We start from the raw sequence: 24,608 nt of genomic DNA, 5'->3' as shown, positions 1-24,608 counted from the left end.
TCAGTCACACATTTTTATCACAAAATGTGATGTTATTGTTCAGAAGCTGGAGCAGAACTGAGATCGGGAATGACCAACAAGTGTATGCTTTATTCATTATTTAGAAAATTAACTGATGACTGGTGGCTCATGTGGTAGAGCAGGGTGGCCACCAGTGAGAAGGTTGAAGCATCGATCCCTGTCTCCTCTAGCTGTAAGCCACGGGAACCATCAGTAAGGTCTTAGCTTGACTGTGGTTAAATCTTCTGCACGGAAAAAGTTTGAAATCACCTTTACTGACTTATAAGGAATTCCCTGTGGCTGGGAATGAGCAGTCAGACCGGAGTTAGCTGCATGGCCACATTCCTCAGGCTGCTCTCTGCAGCACCTCAACACTATTCACACCCTCTATTCAATTTCAATTCAATTCAATTCAATTTATATAGCGCCAAATCACAACAAATGTCGCCTCAAGGCGCTTCATAGATACAGAGAAAAGCCCAACAATCATATGACCCCCTATGAGCAAGCACTTTGGCGACAGTGGGAAGGAAAAACTCCCTTTTAACAGGAAGAAACCTCCGGCAGAACCAGGCTCAGGGAGGGGCGGCCATCTGCTGCGACCGGTTGGGGTGAGAGAAGGAAGACAGGATAAAGACATGCTGTGGAAGAGAGACAGAGGTTAATAACAGATACGATTCAATACAGAGAGGTCTGTTAATACATAGTGAGTGAGAAAGGTGACTGGAAAGGAAAAACTCAATGCATCATGGGAATCCCCCGGCAGCCTACATCTATTGCAGCATAACTAAGGGAGGATTCAGGGTCACCTGGTCCAGCCCTAACTATATGCTTTAGCAAAAAGGAAGGTTTTAAGCCTAATCTTAAAAGTAGAGATAGTGTCTGTCTCCTGAATCCAAACTGGAAGCTGGTTCCACAGAAGAGGGGCCTGAAAACTGAAGGCTCTCCCTTCCATTCTACTTTTAAATACTCTAGGAACAACAAGTAGGCCTGCAGAGCGAGAGCGAAGTGCTCTAATAGGGTGATATGGTACTACAAGGTCATTAAGATAAGATGGGGCCTGATTATTTAAGACCTTGTATGTGAGGAGCAGGATTTTGAATTCAATTCTGGATTTAACAGGAAGCCAATGAAGGGAAGCCAAAACAGGAGAAATATGCTCTCTCTTTCTAGTCCCTGTCAGTACTCTTGCTGCAGCATTTTGGATTAGCTGAAGGCTTTTCAGGGAGTTTTTTGGACATCCTGATAATAATGAATTGCAGTAGTCTAGCCTGGAAGTAATAAATGCATGAACTAGTTTTTCAGCGTCACTCTGAGACAGGATATTTCTAATTTTAGAGATGTTGCGCAAATGGAAGAACGCAGTCTTACATATTTGTTTAATATGTGCGTTGAAGGACATATCCTGGTCAAAAATGACTCCAAGGTTCCTCACAGTGTTACTGGAGGCCAAGGTATTGCCATCCAGAGTAAGAATCTGGTTAGATACCATATTTCTAAGCTTTTCAGCGCCGAGTACAATGACCTCAGTTTTATCTGAGTTAAGAAGCAGAAAGTTAGTGGCCATCCAAGTCTTTATGTCTTTAAGACATTCCTGGGGTGGCTGTAGCTCAGGTGGTAGAGCAGGTCATCTACTGATCGGAAGGTTGGTGGTTCGATTCCTGGCTTCCCCTAATCTGCATGCCAAATATCCTTGGGCAAGATACTAACCCCAAATTGCTCTCCGATGCATCCATCGGAGTATGAATGTGTGTGAATGTTATCTAGAAAGCACCTAGAGAAATGTGCTTGTGCGAATGGGTGTGAATGGGTGAATGCACAAGTTGTGTAAAGCGCTTTGAGTGCTCAGAAGAGTAGAAAAGCGCTATATAAGAACCAGTCCATTTACCATCCTGCAGTTTAACTAATTGGTGCGTGTTATCTGGCTTCATGGACAGATAGAGCTGGGTGTCATCTGCATAGCAGTGAAAATGTATGCTATGTCTTCTAATGATGCTGCCTAGGGGAAGCATGTATAATGTAAACAGAATTGGTCCTAGCACTGAACCCTGTGGAACTCCATAATTAACCTCAGTGTGTGAAGAGGACTCTCCATTTACATGCACAAATTGGAGTCTATTAGATAGATATGATACAAACCACTGCAGTGCAATACCTGTAATACCTACAGCATGTTCTAATCGCTCTAATAGAATATTATGGTCAACAGTATCGAATGCTGCACTAAGGTCAAGAAGGACAAGCACAGAGATGAGTCCACTGTCAGAGGCCATAAGAAGATCATTTGTAACCTTCAATAAAGCTGTTTCTGTGCTGTGATGAACTCTGAAACCTGACTGAAACTCTTCAAATAAACCATTCCTCTGCAGATGATCTGTTAGCTGTTTGACAACTACTCTTTCAAGGATTTTTGATATGAAAGGAAGGTTGGAGATTGGCCTATAATTAGGTAAGACTGCTGGGTCTAGAGATGGCTTTTTGAGTAAAGGTTTAACTGCAGCCACCTTGAAGGCCTGTGGTACATAGCCGATTATTAGAGATAGGTTGATCATATATAAGATCGAAGAATTAATCAATGGCAGGACTTCTTTGAGCAGTTTTGTAGGAATGGGGTCTAAAAGACACGTTGATGGTTTGGAGGAAGTAATTATTGAAGTTAACTCAGAAAGATCGATTGGAAAAAAAGAGTCTAACTTAACATCAATGGAACTAAGAGTAGCTGTAGATAATATTAGATCTGTGGGATGATTATTGGTAATTTTTTCTCTAATGATAAAAATTTTATTTGTGAAGAAGTTCATGAAGTCATCACTAGTTAACGTTAAAGGGATGGTTGGCTCAAAAGAGCTCTGACTTTTTGTCAGCCTGGCTACAGTGCTGAAGAGAAACCTGGGGTTGTTCTTATTTTCTTCAATCAGTGATGAGTAGTAAGCTGTTCTGGCTTTGCGGAGGGCTTTCTTATAAAGCAACAAACTATTTCTCCAGGCTAAATGATGATCCTCTAAATTTGTGACACGCCATTTCCTCTCCAGATTACGAGTCATCTGCTTTAGGGTACGTGTTTGAGAATTATACCACGGGGTCAGGTACTTCTGATTAGAGACCTTAGTTTTCACTGGAGCTACAGTATCCAGAGTCGTACGTAGTGAGGAGGTGAAATTATTAACAAGATAATCGACCTCTGTTGGGGTAGCGTTCAGATAGCTGCTCTGCTCTGTGTTGGTACAGGGCATTGACGATGATAACAGTGGCTGGATTATATTCTTAAACTTAGTTACAGCGCTTTCAGAAAGACATCTACTTTGATAAAGTCCACTCTCCACTGCTGCGTAATCAATTATTGTAAATGTAAATGTTATCAAGAAATGATCAGACAGGAGAGGGTTTTCAGGAAACACTGTTAAATGTTCAGTTTCTATGCCATATGTTAAAACAAGATCTAGAGTGTGATTAAAGTGGTGGGTGGTTCTTTTACATTTTGAGAGAAACCAATTGAGTCTAACAACAGATTAAATGCCATGTTGAGGCTGTCATTTTTAGCATCTACATGGATGTTAAAATCACCCACAATAATTATTTTATCTGAGCTCAGAACTAAATTAGATATAAAGTCTGAGAAATCAGACAGAAACTCTGTGTAAGGCCCAGGTGGACGATAGATGATAACAAGTAAGACTGGTTTCTGAGTTTCACAGCTGGGGTGGACAATGTTAAGCATCAGGCTTTCAAATGAATTAAAAGTCTGTCTTGGTCTTTCATTAATTAATAGACTGGTGTGAAAAATTGCTGCCACACCGCCCCCTCGACCTGTGCTTCGAGATTTCTGGTAGTTAGAATGACTCGGGGGTGTTGATTCATTTAAACTAACATAATCATCCTGCTGCAACCAGGTTTCTGTAAGGCAGAGTAAATCAATTTGTTGATCAATTATTAAGTCATGTACTAACAGAGACTTGGAGGAGAGAGACCTAATATTTAATAATCCACATTTCACTGTTTTACTCTTTGGTTCAGATGTGGATACTGTATTGTTCTTTCTTTGTGATTGTTTAAGTTGTTTGTTGCTGGTTTTTAGTTTGTTTTTTGTCTTTTTGGAAGCAGACACAGTCTCTATGGAGATGGGTTTTTGGGGGGGTAGCAGGAGGAGAGAAGCTGCAGAGACGCGTGTAAGACTGCAACTCTGCTTCCTGGTCCCAACTCTGGATAGTCATGTTTTGAGGGGTTTAATAAATTTGTCGATATTTCTAGAAATGAGAGCTGCTCCATCCAAAGTGGGATGGATGCCATCTCTCCTAACAAGACCAGGTTTCCTCCAGAAGGTTTGCCAATTATCTATGAAGCCTACATCGTTTCTACCATACCTTTATAGCTGCTGCTATAGCCCTAAAGTATAATGACTGGTGATTTGTGGCACAAAGTGGAATAAATAAATAAAGCAGTCTAAACATGCTGCTGAGGTGATTGCTGCACATTAGAGCTGTGAGACTTTTTTGTGAAAATTTATTCATAGAAACAATAAAGCTTCCTGTGCCACAGCCTAACCCATAGCTTGCTCCTGAAAGTCTCGGTTCTTTTCCTCTCAGCTGCAGACTCACTGCTGTTTATTGTTTGAGAATAAAGATTAAATCTTAAAATAGAATTCAAACTTAGTACAGATTTCATATGAGGTCAGCGGGTGCAGTGCAGATGTCCTGTTTTAGTATCAGCTGTTAATGCTTATAGACATAAGCATTAACATAAAGGTTAAATCCTGGGTTAACTTGATGAGTTGATAACCAGCATCATGTGACCGTTCATCCCAACCGCTGATGTTAGGCTAAATCTAGAAAACAGAAAGAGACTTTGGCTATGTGGGACCTCGTAGTATGGGAGCTTGCTCACTTCCATCTGTTTCACCTTGTATCATGTTTTGGTTTCACCTGTTTCTGAAGCTGTATTTTGTCTGTCTCACCTGGTAGTCTCTGTTTATTTATTTCCTATTTGCAGCAGTGAGGCCTGTGGATACTGACATTTTAAGATAGCCTGGTGTGTGGGAGATGGAAAAGTCAGGCTTCCTAGGGCCACGGTTACTGGTGTGGAACACTGATTCCTGAGATGAAGTTTCTTTGTGATGATGAATGAAAGGTGACCTGCAGGTCCTAAGAGGAGTCGCACATACCAAAGAAGAAGAGAGGGGTAGGGGGGCATTTCCTGCCAGATAAAGGGTGTTTGTTTCAACCTGTGATTGGTTAATGGGGTCAGGACAGAGGCCAACAGCAGGGGGCAACTCAATAGATCCTGCCACACCTGTGTGTGTGTGTGTGTGTGTGTGTGTGTGTGTGTGTGTGTGTGTGTGTGTGTGTAGGTTTTGAGTGTTCACACTGATGATAAGTATGTGTGATGAAGATCAGTTTGACCCGCATGGTGGAGTGCATCGTTGTTGTTTACAGATGGAAACTTTGGCTGTGGAGTTTCTGCGGTCTCACCGGCTTCCTGTTGCTCGATGGTCCCACAGCTCTTAGTTTCAGTCAGACATCAGGATCAAAGGTGCAGGTGAGCTCCAGTCATTCAGAACCAAGCTGGACCTAGACTATAGCTTAAAGTGCCCCTAATTCCTCTTCTGGACCTGATCCCAGAGTCCAGCCCAGCTCCAAGTTGGTTCTAGTTTCAGGATGTCCTACAGCAGATGGATTCAAAGTCTTGTTCTGCCCTGATTCCCACAGACAACAGGAAGCTCACTTCAAAATAAAAGCACAGAAGGTCATTGGGTTCTGTCACATTGAATCAGACTCAGGATATAAACTACAGCTTCAGCTCTGTCATGTTGCTGTACCTATGCGATACCTGCTCCGATGTGACCAAGGAGTCAGCCACTTTGACAGGCTTCACAGTTCAGAATTAAAACAAAGGTGGAGGGAAAGTTTCGTTTCATCTCCGACTCTGTATAACAAGGTTCCTCTCACTTTAAATCAGTTCAGTCAGTTCAGTCCACAACCTTTAAACACCTGCCTCTACACACCAGCTTTTCTTTAACGTCCTCTCAGTGTTGTCCTGTTTCCTTCTTCATTATTTTGCTTTAATTAATTTTTTTTAACTGTATGCATATTTCTGTGGAACACATTGTCACTGTGATTTGGAAATAAACTTCGTGTGTAGGTTTCTGTGTGTGTGTGTGTGTGTATGACAGAGAGAGAGAGAGAGAGAGAGAGAGAGAGAGAGAATGAGAAAACACACAGTAACACAGCAATTGCATCTCCTGCTTGTTTTTGTTGTTGTTGTTTTTTTTATCAGAAATTCTCTGGACCACACAATAATTCTGTGTTCCTTAATAACATGTAATAAGTTATAATAAACTCTGTTCTCTGTCTCCGAGTTAAAGTTGGGTTTGAAAAATTGATTTCCCTGATTCAAATTGATTTTAGTTTGAATAATGTGATACTGATTCATTAAAGGCTGAATCCATTTTTAAATATAGATATATTTTGCCACAAACACAGGTTAATCTCAGGTTAAAGCTCACAAAACTATTTCAACAACTGTCAAACAGTTAAAACAGATAATTCCCTCTTACTTTGGTATTCTTGCTTCCACCACAATAAAATCACACTTCCTATGCAGCTCTTTCTGTACTTCATTTTCCTTCTCTTGTTCTAAAAATCTCAGTTTTCTGCATTATTAGCTCGCTTGTTACGCACCATCGTTGTGTATAGAGCTGTCAGCCTCTGTTTGTTTTTTCATAAATGCTGTTCAATGCTGAAGAAATTTAAACTTTTACAAATCTTGCCAAATTGCAAAATGCTTACTATGTCTCTAATAAAACCTCTTTAACTTTGCCCTGCTTCATTTCAGCAGCATCAGGTAATGTTCGTATGCTGATTCGCAGTTTTCTTCCCTTTTTGTTCTACTTTTAAGATGATTATAAAAAGCCAGGCCAGGAAAATCTCCTTCGTGTTTTTCTGTGTTTTATCCTTAGTTACTTTGACACAAAGGCATCTGCCGTGATGCTCACACCTCCTATGAAGTAGGAGGTCAGCTTTGTTTTTATGCATAGATACAAAAATGTGTAAAAATGAAATCATGGATCCAATAGAACCCTAGTCCTAATTTGTTCTAGTGTGTTCTAGTGAGTATTGCTTGTGCTGAGCTTGTATCACTTCAAAGCTGCTTAATGTCACAGCAGAAAAAGCTTGTGAAGACTTATTAAAGTTTATTAAACGTATTTAAATACCGATACATTTGATTTTCATGATAAATATTAATAGTAGTCACAATAATAATAATATTTTTTCACAGAAACCCCTGTCATAGTCCAATGCCTATGCAGGTGTACCCCACCTTTCACCCTATCACAGCTGGGACAGGTACCACCCACCATGACCCTAGAATCCAAAAAATGGATGAACCTTTGAAAACTTTGATACACTGAAGCAAAATATCCCAAAATCAAACGTTTAAATAAAAATTTTTGCAGAGTATTAAACAAGTAGATCCTCTGTGGATCAATTTAACTTTTCCCACTGTTTTATTATTAATATATTTATCTTTATTCCCTGAATTTGGGCTGACAGAGTGTGAACCCAATCAGAGAAACTAAGGCAAGACATGACGTGAGAGGATTGCCGGTGACCTCTACCAAATATCTTCATTGTGCAGACCCAATTGTTCCATGTTTCAGTGGGAAAGTGTTAGAAGAGTTGCAGATGTCCTGCTGCTTTTATTCAGAATTGTTCTTTTCAGGCTCGAGAAGTCATTTGTCCACAAGGTGGGAGCAGTTTACACTGTTACAGCTTTATGTCACTTCAGGATAAGGTGATGTGATGTCTGTTTCCTGCAACATCTTTGGAATGAGGCTTGTTTGTACTGTCTTGCTGTGTTCATGCACACAAAAAATAAATGAATGGAGTCAGTTTCACAGGAGGAGGAGGAGAAGGTCACAGATGTAGTTCGAAGGAATGTTGGCAGCTTTTCTCTGCAGCTCTGTATCGCTTCAATAAAGCCTCCTTTCTATACATCCTCTGAGCCTGAACACAGAAAGAGACTTCAAGCTGAGAAGATGAAAAAACAAACTGCTCTCTTTCTTAAGGAAAGTTGATCTCCAGCATTTCAGACAGAAATCCATCCAGTTCTTATCCCTCAGCAGGTTATTCACATTATGACTATCAGATTCCATCAGGACCAGTATCATCTTGTAAGTTAGTGACTCAGAGTCCAGTTTGGAAAACATGTTGTTTGAAGTTCATGAGCTCTACAACTGAAAAATGTATCTTCAAAACCTTAAATGTATTTCTTTCTTCTTCTTCTTCTTCTTCTTCTTTTTTTTTTCTAAATTGAGACTCAGTCAAAAAGTAGCAGGAATGGCAGATGGTTGAAGCTGTTCATGTATGGAAACAAGAGAAAGAAAATGAAGAGGGGGAAGAGAGAAGATGAAAAGATCAAGAACAGTAATGGGACATGTAGCAGGCATTTTAATTATATCTGTCTCCAATAATCCAAGGATTGCAAAGGTTGTGTAAAGAGTTTCTGTGGCTGTCGTGCACGAGATTCATTAAGGAAGATGGGTAACTCCTACATCCTCCCTGCAGAGATAGGTTTTCAGTGTTCATATAGTCCACAGTTTCCACCATCCACGGTCTCCTCCGACATGCTCTGTGAACAGGTCTGCAGAGGTCCCTGTGAGGAAGGATCAAAGGTTAGGTCAAAGCTGTGCTCTGCGCCAAGAAGGGAGCCCCTGTAGCCTTATATTTCATATAGGCTTGTTTGGATGGGAGGAACAAGACCTTATAAGACTTACAGGAAGTTCCCCCCCTTTTTTGTCTGCATGGTAGGAACTGTAATTTCCAGAGACCCTGTTTGTGGAGTAGCTCCTACTTCAGGGTCGGTGCTCTTCAACACAAGACAACTGTTCAGTGGTTATAATGCACTCTTCTGGACATAGGCACACATCAGAAGAACAAATATTATAAAATCCATGTAAACATGGTGAACAGTTATGTCTAAAAATACACAGGGTATTAGAGAATTTTTAGTACGCCTATATGTGACTTAGGAAATGCAATGTGACTTTCAGATCTTGCATTCCTTCATCATCCAACAGTGTTCATCAACACAAAGCTAACTTCTATAGAGAAAAAAAAATGAAGAAACTGAAACGGCACCACTATGTGTGCTCACAACTTTTATGAACAGAATTTCTGGGGATAACTACATGGTGGAGAGTCTCCACAGGAGCTTGTCTCTGCTTTTTTCCTATAGTAATTGGCTGTAGAAAAACCTGATAATGCCCAACACTAGGTCGGGCATTATTTGCTGCCCCAGTTGAAGGACTTTAAGGAACTTTAAGGGTCGGGAGACTAACAAGTAGATCATGTGGCAAGTGCAGTGATATGGACGAGGTACTGGTCTGTGATGGTGTAGCCATTGGCTCTGTTTGTCTGGGCTGAGGCTTGGTGGTGAAGACAGGGGCTCAGTCATTCAGATGAAGCTCAGGTCAACATTTCAACAGTTGCCTCAAGGTGCTTTATATTGTAAGGTAGACCCTACTATAATACATACAGAGAAAAACCCAACAATCATAAGATCCCCTAATACGAAGCACTTTGGCGACAGTGGGAAGAAAAAAATGCCCTTTTAACAGAAAAAAATACTTCCAGCAGGCTATGGAGGGGCAGCCATCTCCCACAACCAGTTGGGGGTGAGGAATAAAAACAAAAGACATGCTGTGGACAACAACATGCAGTGATATAAAATCAGTTTAAGAACTGTCTGTCTGTTTCTCACAGACTCTGTATGGCTTGAGCTGATGGCTTCTTTGTTTGAGGAGATTTTGTTTTTAATGTGCTTTCATAAATCTGATATTATTTGTATAAAGGTTTCTAAAAATGTGTCTTATCATCGGTGAAAAACGAATACCGCTTTTTTCCAGAAATCTGCATTAAAAGGGACTTCCTCTACAAACTACAGCTGGGCTCACAGAGGAGACCAGATTGAACCTCGCTTTTTAAACTTTTTTTGTCTGCTGCATTTCTGCAGCGAATCAAAGGGGGCTGTAGGATCTTAAAAACAGATAAAACTATTGTGTTCAGAATCAGAATACAAAATCTGTATTTGTGTTCAGTTTTAAGAACAGAGTGGATGGTTTCTGAAAAGTGTCTTAGAGGTGGTGAAAAACTGTAAGACTGCAGGTCAGCCGGGGTCTCAGCTCAGCTTGGCAGCAGAGAGACCACTCTCATCTTTCAGTCCAACAATACAAGTCTGTTTTAACCAAGAAATTAATTAGAGTTGAAAGCTGAAACCCTGGGAGAAGGGGGGTTGAAGGTTATATGGCCTTTAAGGTTTTGTAAAGTGTCTATAGTTGTGGAAAGTTTTATCATTTCTTTATTTGTACATAGAAAACAAACAGAAAACACAGCTGCTTTAAAATGATTTGACATGCACATTGGTCCCTGACTTTTTAAAGCCGTTTAATGTCTTTAATTTATTGTTTTGCGTTCATGACCACAATAGGCTGAAAATCCAGTTCATGGCATGTTTTTACTACTCCTCTTTAACAGAGGAGTTTCCCTGTGTAATAATGATTACAATGCAATAAGCACAGACACTAACGACAGAATCTCTGTCGTCCTTGTGACACATTGACAGGGTGGAAGCCCCCTTCATAACAATTTTTTTTGGTTCACCATGATCTTGAGTTGAATATGTGGAGGAAAATGGATGGATGAATGGTTCATTATGCGGTCCAGGTGAAGTTAGCTGGTTTGGCCAATCAGCTTTTGATTCCTACATGATGTCAGAGCTAGTCGTAATTTTTTTGAGCTACTCATAATTGAATCCGAAATTGAATGACACATCCTCCCAGATCAGACGTGTGTCCCCGGAAGATGTCATTCCTGCTCTTAACCCTGCCTACAAAGCTCTGATTGGCTCATTATAGCTGCCAGTTAACACAAACACAGACTTCAGAGTAACTAACAAGCCTGAGATGTAGTGGAGTGATTTGAAAGTGGGTTCTGCAGGTAACAGGTGACCAGCAGGTCACATGAGTCACAGTAGTTACAGTTCACTTGTTTTCACTTGATTGTGTAATCAATATGTTTGACTGGAAGTTAGCAACAATTTCTACCTGTTTAATCTAAGGTAACCTCCAGGGGCAGACCTCATCATCATCATCACCTGGTTAGGATGGGTCACCTGCTGGTGAACCCTACTCCAGTGCAAACTGGGATGGCCAGTGAGGACCAGGAAAGTAACATTCATATAAGAACCAGTACATGATCTAGTAGTTTTAGTCTCGGTCGTATTTGCAGTATTTTCATAGATAGCATGAGCAGCCCCTCCCTTCCTGTCTGAGTATAAATACGAGTGTTTGAAGGAGGAGCTGCAGCTCTTCAGGTGCGTCTCTTTAGCTCAGCACACACCTGTCACACAGCAACATGCTGCCAGCGTGAGTATTTGTAATACTACTATTACTACAAATGTTACTCTATGTACTGCTAAAGATACCAGCATGAGTGATTCTACTAATATTACTGCATTTTAAAATAATAATACTGCTCTACACAAAGCTATTGATGACTACATTTTATTCTTGTTATACTGTTATCCTACTGTGCTTGTACTACCAAAACTGTTTCTACTGCACTATATACTTTTGATACTACTGCTACTAACAATAGTATTAATACTGTTAATAATAATAATAATAATGCACTTAACATTGATAAACCTACTAATGCTACTGCATTTTAAACTGCTTCTATTGCCACAACCATTATACTGCTAACACTAATAATACCACCGCATTTTTACTGCAGTAGTATTAATAGTCTACTATTACAACTACTAATAATAATACACTTTATACTGTGAAGACTGCTGTTACTCATATGACTTGTACTAGTGCTACTATAACTGCACTATACAACAAACACTGCTGCATGTCAGTGTTGTAATACTTTAGTACTTTTGCAGTTCTGCTGTGCTTCATGTAGTTGAAATCATTGGTATTACTTCATCCTGACTGGATGCAGATTATTACTGACTGTTTTTGACTGTCAGCTCATTTGTCCAATCAGATCACTAAAAAGGTTTCTTGTTTTTTGATCCAATCAGAGTTCAGCCATCATCATTCCACGTGGTGGTGATGGTATTGATTATATTGACAGCGGTTTGTGTATTGATTGATTTCAGCAGAAATGGACTCATTACTAATGATCATTGATGAGGTTTATTGGTGCTGATTACTTTATTGTCCCTGTGTCTTATTGATGAGTGTATGTGAGGCTGATTCTGACAGTGTTGGTCAGTACTGATTAATCTCCTCTGTCACAACAGAAATCTATTGATCATGTCCATGGCCGTCTTTTTGACAACAGCAGTTTCTACCGCTCCCTTGGAGGGTAAAAAAAGAGAAGCTATGTTTTGTATCTTATTTCATTTTATTATTTCTGTTTGGAGAGAAGACTTTCTGTGTGTCTTCCAGAGAAGGAGCTGGAGGAGGTGGAGGTTGAGGCCACAGAGGAGGGGGAGGTGTCCGAGGAGGAGGAGGGTAGGCCTTGTGTGTGTGAGAGAAGCCAGCTTTTATTGTGAAAAGCCGATTTGTGTCAAATTGTTCATGAAGCATAAACTCAGAGTTTATACTGATGACAAAATGAAACCAAACTGAGGTCACACGAATGGAACCTGACCCTCACACAAGCCTCAGAGTGAACAACATCATCATCGTCTGTGATCTTTTCAAACCGGTTTAAACGTATCATAAAGACACAAACATGTCACACATTTCAGTCACAAAGCTTTTTAAAATAACTCTTCAGGCAGTGAGATTCTTTCTTTATTAATAATACACTATATAACCATGACATAACCTTAGGTAATCAGTGTTTGCCAAATATAACCTGGTGTTGGTTCTTGGGGTTTGTTTGGGTGAGTAAATGTGTGTGAGACATTCTCAATGACCCCTCTTCGGGTCCCTGTTCAAAGTAGAGTGGGTGTGAGACTGTAGGGCTGACAGTGAAGGTTTGGAGAAGGTGGTGTTTTCTGTTTTTGAGGGAAAAATGACAAAATCCAACAGCTTTTTCACAGTACTCAGTCCTCAGAACATCACCTATCTCTCATTTGTGTACTAAAATGTTTTTACTGACACAAACCACCACATCCAGGTCAAGATATTATAGGTTTTCTTTGTTTATTGTTAATTTGTTTGTGTTTGACTGAATTAATTTCAGTGTAACTCCTGTAGGATGAGTGGTCTCTGTCCAGTAAATGAAATATTAGAAATCATAAATCTTAGTGAAGCAGTGAGTGCAGCACATGTGTTAATGCTAAGCTAGGTGACATACGTGCATAGGGGAAAGTTCAGGAAGCCAGAGGGAAAGGTAGAAGGAGTCAGAGGTCAAAAGTCAGAACAGAAATAAAAAGACACTAAAACAGAGAAGTGTGACATTTGTTTAAAACTTCTAATTAGACATAAATGTTGGATGTCTTCTCTTTCCAGATGATGATGACTCCAAGAGTCAAGATAAGATTGAGGGTGAGAGGCAAAACACACTGTGACCTTTGCCCTGTAGTTTTATCTTATAAACCTGCATAAACACAAAGAAATGAAAAGTTCAAACATCAGACTGTTGTTTAAATGAACGTGACGTGAGAACCTTATAAACATCTCTTTAAAAATCTGTAATATATGTTTTTCAGTCTTATCTAAATGTGTCACAGAATGAATCTCAAATAATGCCTTTAGGTTTTTAATAATCTCTGGAAACACAAGCTTCATTCATGCCGAACACCTGACAGTTTGCTCCTCCCCCTGCTGCAGGAGCATTTGGTGGGCAGCGAACCACCACGGCAACGGTGGTGGCAGTGGGGGCTGCTGGGGGTTCAGGTGAGTAGACCTGATCAGGTTTTTCCTTCCTGAATAGTTTTTTTGTTTGTTCCAACTGGTCTCAGGTTTAATCCAGATTAACTGGCTGCTTTTCAGACCAGGATTACCCTGAATGGGTCTAGTCCACTTCCTGAGCTCCTCAGGTTACTGCAGGATGTCCAGAACTACGGCATCACATACAGGACAAACTCTGCAAAAGCAAAAGTAGCAAATATGTTACTAAACACAAGCAGTGAAGTCTCTGAAGTCTTTGAGAGACTAAAACTCTTAGTTTGTGTTTCTTATATTCATATGTAGCTGTGTACAGTCTAATTTCAGCTAACTGTAATAATCTACTGCCTGTTCATTTTTTAGCTTTATTTGATAAACACAGTGGAGAGAAGACAGGAAGGCAGGAACAGAGAGAGAAGGAAGAAGGCATGTGGCCGCGGGTCGGACTCAAACCCAGGCCAGCCGCTCTCAGTCGTATGGCATGTGGTTGCCCGCTCCATGCATTGAGCAAAACTAGCACTCCCAGACTGTTCATTTTTAAAAGAAATATGAAATCACCATTATGTTAGAAAGTACTGAAAAATAATATTTAGTTTTTGTATTTCACACAAGCGATTTACAAGAAATGTAAATGTTTGATGATAAAATTGTGCTTCTTTTTTATGGAAGTAAAGATTATAAATGTGGAGGTTTTTCAGCAAGGAAACATGAAGATGAGTTTTTGGTGACATGCGTGGTTTGACTCAGGTGTATTTTCTCTGCAGGTGTGTCCTCTGACATTCAGGATCTAAGTGGTAAGTTCAGCTAAATGTATAGTTTCTTGAAGATGTTAGAGAAAAGTACAGAACGCTGATAGCTTATCAGAGTCTATCCCAACTTTATTGAGAGACATTCTCTTATTTGATTGAAATATTACTGATATTTCTGTGTTCTGTGTGTTCTGTGTTAGGCTTTTGGCTTTGGGACCGTGTGTAGTCATAGAAAACAGAGCTTCTCTGACATTTAGTTGTTAAACTAAGGTTCACGAAACAAAATAAGTAAGAGTTGAAAATTCATGACGGTTTACTGTTTTTCTCAGAGCCTGCTGTACACCCTGACTTTAAATTGATTTACTCTGCCTTACAGAAACCTGGTTGCAGCAGGATGATTATGTTAGTTTAAATGAATCAACACCCCCGAGTCATTCTAACTACCAGAAATCTCGAAGCACAGGTCGAGGGGGCGGTGTGGCAGCAATTTTTCACACCAGTCTATTAATTAATGAAAGACCAAGACAGACTTTTAATTCATTTGAAAGCCTGATGCTTAACATTGTCCACCCCAGCTGTGAAACTCAGAAACCAGTCTTACTTGTTATCATCTATCGTCCACCTGGGCCTTACACAGAGTTTCTGTCTGATTTCTCAGACTTTATATCTAATTTAGTTCTGAGCTCAGATAAAATAATTATTGTGGGTGATTTTAACATCCATGTAGATGCTAAAAATGACAGCCTCAACATGGCATTTAATCTGTTGTTAGACTCAATTGGTTTCTCTCAAAATGTAAAAGAACCCACCCACCACTTTAATCACACTCTAGATCTTGTTTTAACATATGGCATAGAAACTGAACATTTAACAGTGTTTCCTGAAAACCCTCTCCTGTCTGATCATTTCTTGATAACATTTACATTTACAATAATTGATTACGCAGCAGTGGAGAGTGGACTTTATCAAAGTAGATGTCTTTCTGAAAGCGCTGTAACTAATTTTAAGAATATAATCCAGCCACTGTTATCATCGTCAATGCCCTGTACCAACACAGAGCAGAGCAGCTATCTGAACGCTACCCCAACAGAGGTCGATTATCTTGTTAATAATTTCACCTCCTCACTACGTACGACTCTGGATACTGTAGCTCCAGTGAAAACTAAGGTCTCTAATCAGAAGTACCTGACCCCGTGGTATAATTCTCAAACACGTACCCTAAAGCAGATGACTTGTAATCTGGAGAGGAAATGGCGTGTCACAAATTTAGAGGATCATCATTTAGCCTGGAGAAATAGTTTGTTGCTTTATAAGAAAGCCCTCCGCAAAGCCAGAACAGCTTACTACTCATCACTGATTGAAGAAAATAAGAACAACCCCAGGTTTCTCTTCAGCACTGTAGCCAGGCTGACAAAAAGTCAGAGCTCTGTTGAGCCAACCATCCCTTTAACGTTAACTAGTGATGACTTCATGAACTTCTTCACAAATAAAATTTTTATCATTAGAGAAAAAATTACCAATAATCATCCCACAGATCTAATATTATCTACAGCTACTCTTAGTTCCATTGATGGTAAGTTAGACTCTTTTTTTCCAATCGATCTTTCTGAGTTAACTTCAATAATTACTTCCTCCAAACCATCAACGTGTCTTTTAGACCCCATTCCTACAAAACTGCTCAAAGAAGTCCTGCCATTGATTAATTCTTCGATCTTATATATGATCAACCTATCTCTAATAATCGGCTATGTACCACAGGCCTTCAAGGTGGCTGCAGTTAAACCTTTACTCAAAAAGCCATCTCTAGACCCAGCAGTCTTAGCTAATTATAGGCCAATCTCCAACCTTCCTTTCATATCAAAAATCCTTGAAAGAGTAGTTGTCAAACAGCTAACAGATCATCTGCAGAGGAATGGTTTATTTGAAGAGTTTCAGTCAGGTTTCAGAGTTCATCACAGCACAGAAACAGCTTTATTGAAGGTTACAAATGATCTTCTTATGGCCTCTGACAGTGGACTCATCTCTGTGCTTGTCCTTCTTGACCTTAGTGCAGCATTCGATACTGTTGACCATAATATTCTATTAGAGCGATTAGAACATGCTGTAGGTATTACAGGTATTGCACTGCAGTGGTTTGTATCATATCTATCTAATAGACTCCAATTTGTGCATGTAAATGGAGAGTCCTCTTCACACACTGAGGTTAATTATGGAGTTCCACAGGGTTCGGTGCTAGGACCAATTCTGTTTACATTATACATGCTTCCCCTAGGCAGCATCATTAGAAGACATAGCATACATTTTCACTGCTATGCAGATGACACCCAGCTCTATCTGTCCATGAAGCCAGATAACACACACCAATTAGTTAAACTGCAGGAATGTCTTAAAGACATAAAGACTTGGATGGCCACTAACTTTCTGCTTCTTAACTCAGATAAAACTGAGGTCATTGTACTCGGCGCTGAAAAGCTTAGAAATATGGTATCTAACCAGATTCTTACTCTGGATGGCATTACCTTGGCCTCCAGTAACACTGTGAGGAACCTTGGAGTCATTTTTGACCAGGATATGTCCTTCAACGCACATACTAAACAAATATGTAAGACTGCGTTCTTCCATTTGCGCAACATCTCTAAAATTAGAAATATCCTGTCTCAGAGTGACGCTGAAAAACTAGTTCATGCATTTATTACTTCCAGGCTAGACTACTGCAATTCATTATTATCAGGATGTCCAAAAAACTCACTGAAAAGCCTTCAGTTAATCCAAAATGCTGCAGCAAGAGTATTGACAGGGACTAGAAAGAGAGAGCATATTTCTCCTGTTTTGGCTTCCCTTCATTGGCTTCCTGTTAAATCCAGAATTGAATTCAAAATCCTGCTCCTCACATACAAGGTCTTAAATAATCAGGCCCCATCTTATCTTAATGACCTTGTAGTACCATATCACCCTATTAGAGCACTTCGCTCTCGCTCTGCAGGCCTACTTGTTGTTCCTAGAGTATTTAAAAGTAGAATGGGAGGGAGAGCCTTCAGTTTTCAGGCCCCTCTTCTGTGGAACCAGCTTCCAGTTTGGATTCAGGAGACAGACACTATCTCTACTTTTAAGATTAGGCTTAAAACCTTCCTTTTTGCTAAAGCATATAGTTAGGGCTGGACCAGGTGACCCTGAATCCTCCCTTAGTTATGCTGCAATAGATGTAGGCTGCCGGGGGATTCCCATGATGCATTGAGTTTTTCCTTTCCAGTCACCTTTCTCACTCACTATGTGTTAATAGACCTCTCTGTATTGAATCGTATCTGTTATTAATCTCTGTCTCTCTTCCACAGCATGTCTTTATCCTGTCTTCCTTCTCTCACCCCAACCGGTCGCAGCAGATGGCCGCCCCTCCCTGAGCCTGGTTCTGCCGGAGGTTTCTTCCTGTTAAAAGGGAGTTTTTCCTTCCCACTGTCGCCAAAGTGCTTGCTCATAGGGGGTCATATGATTGTTGGGCTTTTCTCTGTATCTATGAAGCGCCTTGAGGCGACATTTGTTGTGATTTGGCGCTATATAAATAAAATTGAATTGAATTGAATTGAATTGAATTATCATTAGAAAAAACACTCAACGTCAAATCCCAGAAACTGCATCATGGGAAGCCCTCAGCAATCTGAGGCTATTATAACATAACTAGCAGTCAGGCTCACCTGACTATATCCATTATCAAAGAGGAAAGTTTTAAGCCTAATCTTAAAAATAGACAGGGTGTCTGTCTCCTGAATCCAAACTGGTTGCTGGTTTCACAGACGAGGGGCCTGGAAGCTGAAGGCTCTGCCTTCTATTCTACTTCCGTTCTAACTCTTCAGTCTGAGAGCAAATATACTTGTTTAAAAATTATGTTTATTTTCAGCTTCCAGTGGTCAAACAGCAGGGGGAAGAACACATGAAGGAACAGCCGGAAGCTCAGCAGGTAAACCAGGTGAATCTCATCCAGAGAGAAACGCGATGACATATATGAACATCTTAGACAGTAAAATGTTTGATTTGAATGGTAATCAGATTTCAGTCACTCTGCTCTGATCACTTCTCTGACTTTTGTTAGGTTACAGTCTCATGAGTGGAAACACTCCCTACTTAAAGGATCACACAGAAATCTGTGTGGCAATTTAATACTTTTAAGAGACATGTTGCACTCCAACCTCTTAACAACGGTTGAACTATCCAGTTGTTTTGCTACATCAATACAGTGTAGTGCCTCTACTCAGGACCAGTAAATACTAGATGGATTCTATAGCGTTTTTCTACTCTGAGCACAAAGCAGGTTCTACAACTTGTCCCATTCATCCATTCGCATAAGCACTTTTTGCTTATGCTATTCCTATGTAAGTGTTTCTATCTAACATTCACACATATTTATACTCTTGGTTGCTCTCAAGTGGGGTTAATATCTTGGCAAATGTCTTTGGCCTGTATTTGCATGCAGACTGGAGCAGACAAGGCTCAAACGACCAACCTCCCTATTAGTAGGTGACCTGCTCTATCTCCTGAGCTACAGCCACCTCTTATTGTACTGCAATATCAATTTCAACACAGACTCCAAATATCTAGGTAGGTTTGGAAGGAGGTTTTGATTTTAGCGTCTCAGGAAAAAAGTCATCACTGAAGTGAACAACTGGGACCCTGTTACCTTAGGAAAGCTCATAAACAATACAGAGTACACAGTCACACAACCTGGAAAATAACACCTGCTCTTCATAGGTGTAAAACAAACAAAATAAAAGGAGAAATGAAATTAAATGAAATTAATAAAACAAAATAAAGTCTTCTTGTTGTAGAATGACGGAAGTCCAGTCTGAATTGTCCTTTAATGTTCCTTGTGACCCAAAAAGCAGTCCCTTCAAAGCAGTGCTTTAAAGCACAACTACCCATCTACTACCCGGGTAGGACTAATAAAACATCTGAATCCCAAGGAATAGCTTGACTCAGCCCTTCAGAGATCTCCCACAATCTAATCGCATGGCTGGCCACACCATTTCACCATCATCCAGAATGTAATTGGGCTGTACTCACCATCAGTGGTTCTCCACAATCCTGTGTTGGGATTTTTCAATACTAATATTGCAACACCAGTTGTTTTTTTCTACTCAGAATTCATGGCCAGGATCTCTTTGTCTTGCTCTGATACACACTTGGCCACCATTACTGAAAACAATCTCACAAGGAAGTGTTAGACAATGCTTCCTGTGCTCAAGACATAAGTCGATTGCATGGTCTGTAAGGGCTTTGAACATCTGACCATTTTACTTTGTTGTTTTTAATCACTGATTTTTGTATTTAGAAGCTAAAAACTGCTCCTGTTGTTACAGGTTCTGCAGCAGCTGAGATCTCTGATGTCTCCACAGCTTTGATCCATTCTGCAGGTAAACAGCCTGGGCTTTTTTAAAAATGGCAGATATGTGGACTTTTATTTTGTTTTTGGTTTTTTTGTCTTTTTTTGTTTGTTTTTTTTGCCTGTCCCGTTTGGCTCTTTTGCCATCAGAATTATTGTCTAAAGGCGAAGAAAGATGCCCAACGGATTTTCTTTACCAAATTGACCATCCCAGCTTTGCCGTAATGGTCCATTTGATTCACCTTTTATTCTTTATTTTATTTTCACTTGCTGAATACGGGACAGACTTGACTGGGGGAAAGAAAAGGGAGAAAGAAAGAGGGAAAGAAAAACAGTTGAGAAGAGGGACGGGGGAGAAGGGCAAAAAACAAAAACCAACAGAATAAGCAGAAAAAAAAATAAAAAAAAAAAATACATATATCGATCACCTGGATCACCTGTTGAGAAAGAAAAAAGAAAACAAGCAGAAGAAAACGAGAGTAATACAATAAACAACATCACAATGAACAACTAGCAGGAGGGACTATGCGCTTACCTGCTGCTCTCTGGCAGGTAGCTCCATGCCCTCCTGGGTTTTAAATGCACCTTAGAACACACATGTATCAACACTACAATGAGCGGGTGGAGGGAGGTTAGGAGTCTTCTCTCACCCTCATTCTCTGCGGTCTGCTGGAGCAGGGGGGCTAGGAGGAGGAGTTGGCCGTCCGACTGGGGTCCGGAATGTGGGGCCTCCCTGCTGCTGCGGAGTCGGGGCGGTCTGCTTCTCCCCACCGCAGGGAAAAGGGTAACACAATCTGGGTCTGGGTGCAGTTCCCCCCTCCAGGGGCAAGGGTACCTAGACCCGGTTTGTAGAGTACGCTTGGGGAGTGTGATTGTGTGTACAGCGTCTCTTTATGTCTGTCTCCACGTTGGTTGAGTGTGGAGTAAGTGCATATGAGAGCATGAGGGTGGGAATGGATGTTTGTATCTGTGTGTGCCTGTATGTCTGTGTCCATATGTCAGGTTGGGTATCAGACGCCACCTCTCTGAGGACAGCTCAGGCCCTCCAAGGTTTGGAGGCCTATCTCCCCCCACCACTTCCCCTGCCGGGGGCGGACTCCCTCAGACATCGGTGCGTTGGTGGTTCTTTGTGTCATGGGGTGGGCGTCCGGGTACACACCGGCTCACTCCTTGGCGGCTGCTTATCGGGGCCTGGAGCCTGGGGCTCGCTTGGGCCACTTCGGAGGTGGGGTGCCCCCGGCCTCTCGGCCTGGGGCTCGGTCACTCAGGCACAGCTGGCTGCCGGCGGAGCTCACGGGCACGTCACTGCAACCCCCCCTGGCTTCTGCTCCGTGGCTGCTGGGTGACCCCTCATCTGGGACTCTCCTCAGCTCTTTCTGGGACAGTGGCACGGCTGCCCCTCTGTTGGTCTTCCTTGGTCTCTTGTGTTCTGGGGGCCTCTGGATGTCTGGAGTTTTGATCTCCTCCATACCTGCTTCATGCCCTGGAGGACGGGGCAGTGGCCCCCCACACCCTCTAGCAGATCATTACATGAGGGAACCTTTTAAGAAAACAAGCGCGTCCATGCTCACAGGTGTACACACGGGTGATCACACACACAAACTACACCCTTTTTGGCTCCTACCTCAATGCACACTGTGCTGTCGATCTTACGTGCTGCACAATAATGTTTAATATTTAGTATTTACTGTCATATTCCCATAGATCATTGTGATGTTGTTTATTGTGGACTTTTATTTTGAAGAACAAACAGGGTGCAGTCAATAACTATTTGCGGCCTGTATCCATTTGGATGGAACAAAACTTCATGTCAAAACACTGAAATCATCGTCAAATGGCATCATGACATTACAAAAACGTAAACACAAGAATTAAGGTGTTTATCATTAAGGGGGAAACAAATCCAAGCCTATGTGGCTCTGTGTGAAAAAAGTGATTACTCCCCAAACCTAATAACTGGTTGGAAAACCCTAAACAGGAATAACTGCAATCTAGTGTTTGCGATAACTGGAAATAAATGCTGTGGAGGACTTCCCTCTCATCTTTGCAGAATTGTTGTAATTCACCCACAGTGAAGGGTTTTCAAGCCTGAACCACCTTTTTAAGGTCACCCCTCATCTCAACCAGATTCAGGTCAGTAATTTGACTAGGCCCCTCTAAAGTCTTTGCTTTATTTTTCTTAAGCCATTCAGAGGTGGATTTGCTGGTGTGTTTTGGATCATTATCCTGCTGCAGAACCCAACTGCACTTCGGCTTGAGATCACAAGCAGATGGCCAGACATCCTCCTTCAGGTCGTTTTGGTAGACAGCTTTGGTAGACAATTCATTGTTCCATTTACCACAGCAAGTCTTCCAGGTCCTGAGGCAGTAAACAGTCCCAGACCATCACCATACCGGCATCATATTTTACTGTTGGCATGATGTTCTTTCTCTGAAATTCTGTTACTTTTATGCCAGATGTACTGGACATACACCTTTCCAAAAGGTTCAACTTTTGTCTCATTAATCCACAGTATTTGTGAGCAGAGGTTTTCATCTCGGAACTCTCTTTTTTCCCAGTCTTGTAGAGTCATGAACGTTGACCTTAGTTGTGGCACGTGAAGCCTGAAGTTCTTTGAAAGCTGTTCTGGGGTCTTATGACCTCTTGAATGAGTCATTGCTGCGGTCTTGGAGTCATTTTGGTCGGTTCACCACCACACCATCACACCTCTTTTCATGGTGGTAACCATGTAGTAGTAGTAGAGACCATCCTTTCACAGCAGGTGGAACTAAAGATCTAAAATTTGGACTCATCAAAGGAAAGCAGATTTCTACTCATCTGATGTCCATTCCTTGTGTTTCATGACCTGAAACAAATCTTTTCTGCTTGTTGCTTTTCCTTAGTAGTGGTTTCTTAGCAGCTTTTTGACCATAAAGACCTCATTTGTACAGTCTCCTCTGAACAGTTGATGTAGAGATGTGTCTGCTACTGGAACTGTGGCATTTACCTGGGCTCTAATCTGAGGTGCTGCATAACATAACTGAATGTCCCAACCCCATTAAGAAGGCAATAAATTCCACAAATAAACCCTGACGAGGCACACCTGCGAAGTGAAACCCATATCAGGTGACTACTCATGAAGCTCACTGAGAGAAGGTCAAGGGTTTGCAGCATTGTCAACAAAGCAAAGGAATCTAAACTATAAGACATATTTAGAGTTATTTATCATTTTTGTCTTTGCTTAATAATTCCATATATCTTGCTTCACATATTTGATGTCTTCAGTATGTATCTACCAGGCAAAAATAGTAAAAATAAGGAAAGTCCATTAAATGACAAGGTGTGTTAATCGATGATTTCTGTGTTTTAAGGAGACAAGCATTCCTCTGCTTTATCTCACACAGAAACAAATGGTAAGTCTAATTATTACTCTGCTGACATTTTGAGAATTATTGATTCATTAAGCTCAGCACAACAGCTGACTGTACGAGCCCTTTAGCATAGAAAGCTTCACATCTTTAAACCTGGTCTTTGTCTGCAGGTTCTGCAGGAGCTGGCTCAGAGACCAACAGTAAGTAGCTTTCAAATCCCTCAAATAGAGACCAATCAATAGATCATTGATTAAACATGAATGAGTTGAAGACCTTTCAATATGTCTGTGAAGATTCTCAGTTCATTGTAGTCTAAGGAGCTTGGAAAGAAAAGCATCTGGACTTCTTTAAGTTTCCTTGAAGAGGTTTCACCTCTCATCCGAGAAGCTTCTTCAGTTGGGTCAAATGGTGGAGAGCCCCAGATTTAAGCCCCGTGGGAGTGTCCCCCCAAGAAGGACAACAGACCCCCTATTGATCCTCTACCTAATCACACGAACCAAGGTGTGAAAACGGGTGTAGGTCACAATCAGCCAAGGTTTTTGGTGAGCTCATTGTGAAACCAAGCTCCATCCTATTATGTGATTTCCTGAGGTCAAATGCCCAAGGACGTGAGTGGGCGTTAAGGCGTCTGGGAAGCGATCTGGATTATAGATGGTAGACAGTTGGTGTCGTAACCCACCGCCTCTGTTCAAGGATGGTCGTTCACAGTGGACATAGATTGCATTGGCATCCTCAAAAGAGTGACCTTTGTCCTTTAGATGCCATTGTCCCTTTCATGGGGAAACACCCACAGGGCTTAAATCTGGGACTCTCCACCATTTGACTCTAGAACAGAAGAAGCTTCTCGGATGAGAGGTGAAACATCTTCAAGCAACTTAAAGAAGTCCAGACAAAAGATCTTACAATCTCTTCAAAAAATGATCAATTCTTGTTTTGTTTTGTTTTTTCGAGGTAATGGACAGAAGCTCCTGAATGGAGGAGGAGGGGGTGGAGTTGGCAGTCAGACAGGTAACGCGGTATGGAGAGGGGCTAAAAGGGAGACAGGTGAAACCTATTTTTTAAGAAGCTCAGAGACATTAAGTTCAACTCTCTTTTCCAGATGGTGTGGGATTCTTTCAGGGTGACGTTTCTCACCTGGGTTATACAGGTGAGTGTCCAGGTGAGGTGTCTGTGACATCACTTTTACTTCATCAGATCCAAGTCAGATTTTTAAGTGCTACAAATGCAAAGAACACTTCTATGGCTTTAAGGAGGAATCTCTAAGCAGCTGTCATTGACTTTTTCGCCT

The 24,608-nt window shown here is 41.1% G+C and overlaps 1 protein-coding gene across 1 annotated transcript in view; it reads left to right on the top strand.

Annotated features, from left to right (window-relative positions):
• Nucleotides 1-7,035: 7,035 nt before the first annotated feature.
• Nucleotides 7,036-24,608, top strand: part of LOC146493587 (uncharacterized) — a 28,944-nt gene continuing 11,371 nt past the window's right edge. The window contains exons 1-12 of the mRNA XM_085149507.1: nt 7,036-11,419; nt 12,310-12,374; nt 12,458-12,523; nt 13,472-13,507; nt 13,793-13,858; nt 14,614-14,643; nt 18,491-18,550; nt 19,947-20,000; nt 23,321-23,362; nt 23,491-23,520; nt 24,272-24,328; nt 24,420-24,467. Of these exons, the coding sequence (XP_085005633.1) occupies nt 11,409-11,419; nt 12,310-12,374; nt 12,458-12,523; nt 13,472-13,507; nt 13,793-13,858; nt 14,614-14,643; nt 18,491-18,550; nt 19,947-20,000; nt 23,321-23,362; nt 23,491-23,520; nt 24,272-24,328; nt 24,420-24,467 (565 nt within the window). The 5' untranslated portion in view covers nt 7,036-11,408. The remainder of the gene's footprint in view (nt 11,420-12,309; nt 12,375-12,457; nt 12,524-13,471; nt 13,508-13,792; nt 13,859-14,613; nt 14,644-18,490; nt 18,551-19,946; nt 20,001-23,320; nt 23,363-23,490; nt 23,521-24,271; nt 24,329-24,419; nt 24,468-24,608) is intronic.

This window comes from Neolamprologus multifasciatus, chromosome 22 (genome assembly GCF_963576455.1).
Source record: "Neolamprologus multifasciatus chromosome 22, fNeoMul1.2, whole genome shotgun sequence".
NCBI lineage: Eukaryota > Metazoa > Chordata > Actinopteri > Cichliformes > Cichlidae > Neolamprologus > Neolamprologus multifasciatus.
The sequence above is the reverse complement of the archived record's forward strand: the minus strand, read 5'-3'. Positions and strand labels throughout refer to the sequence as shown.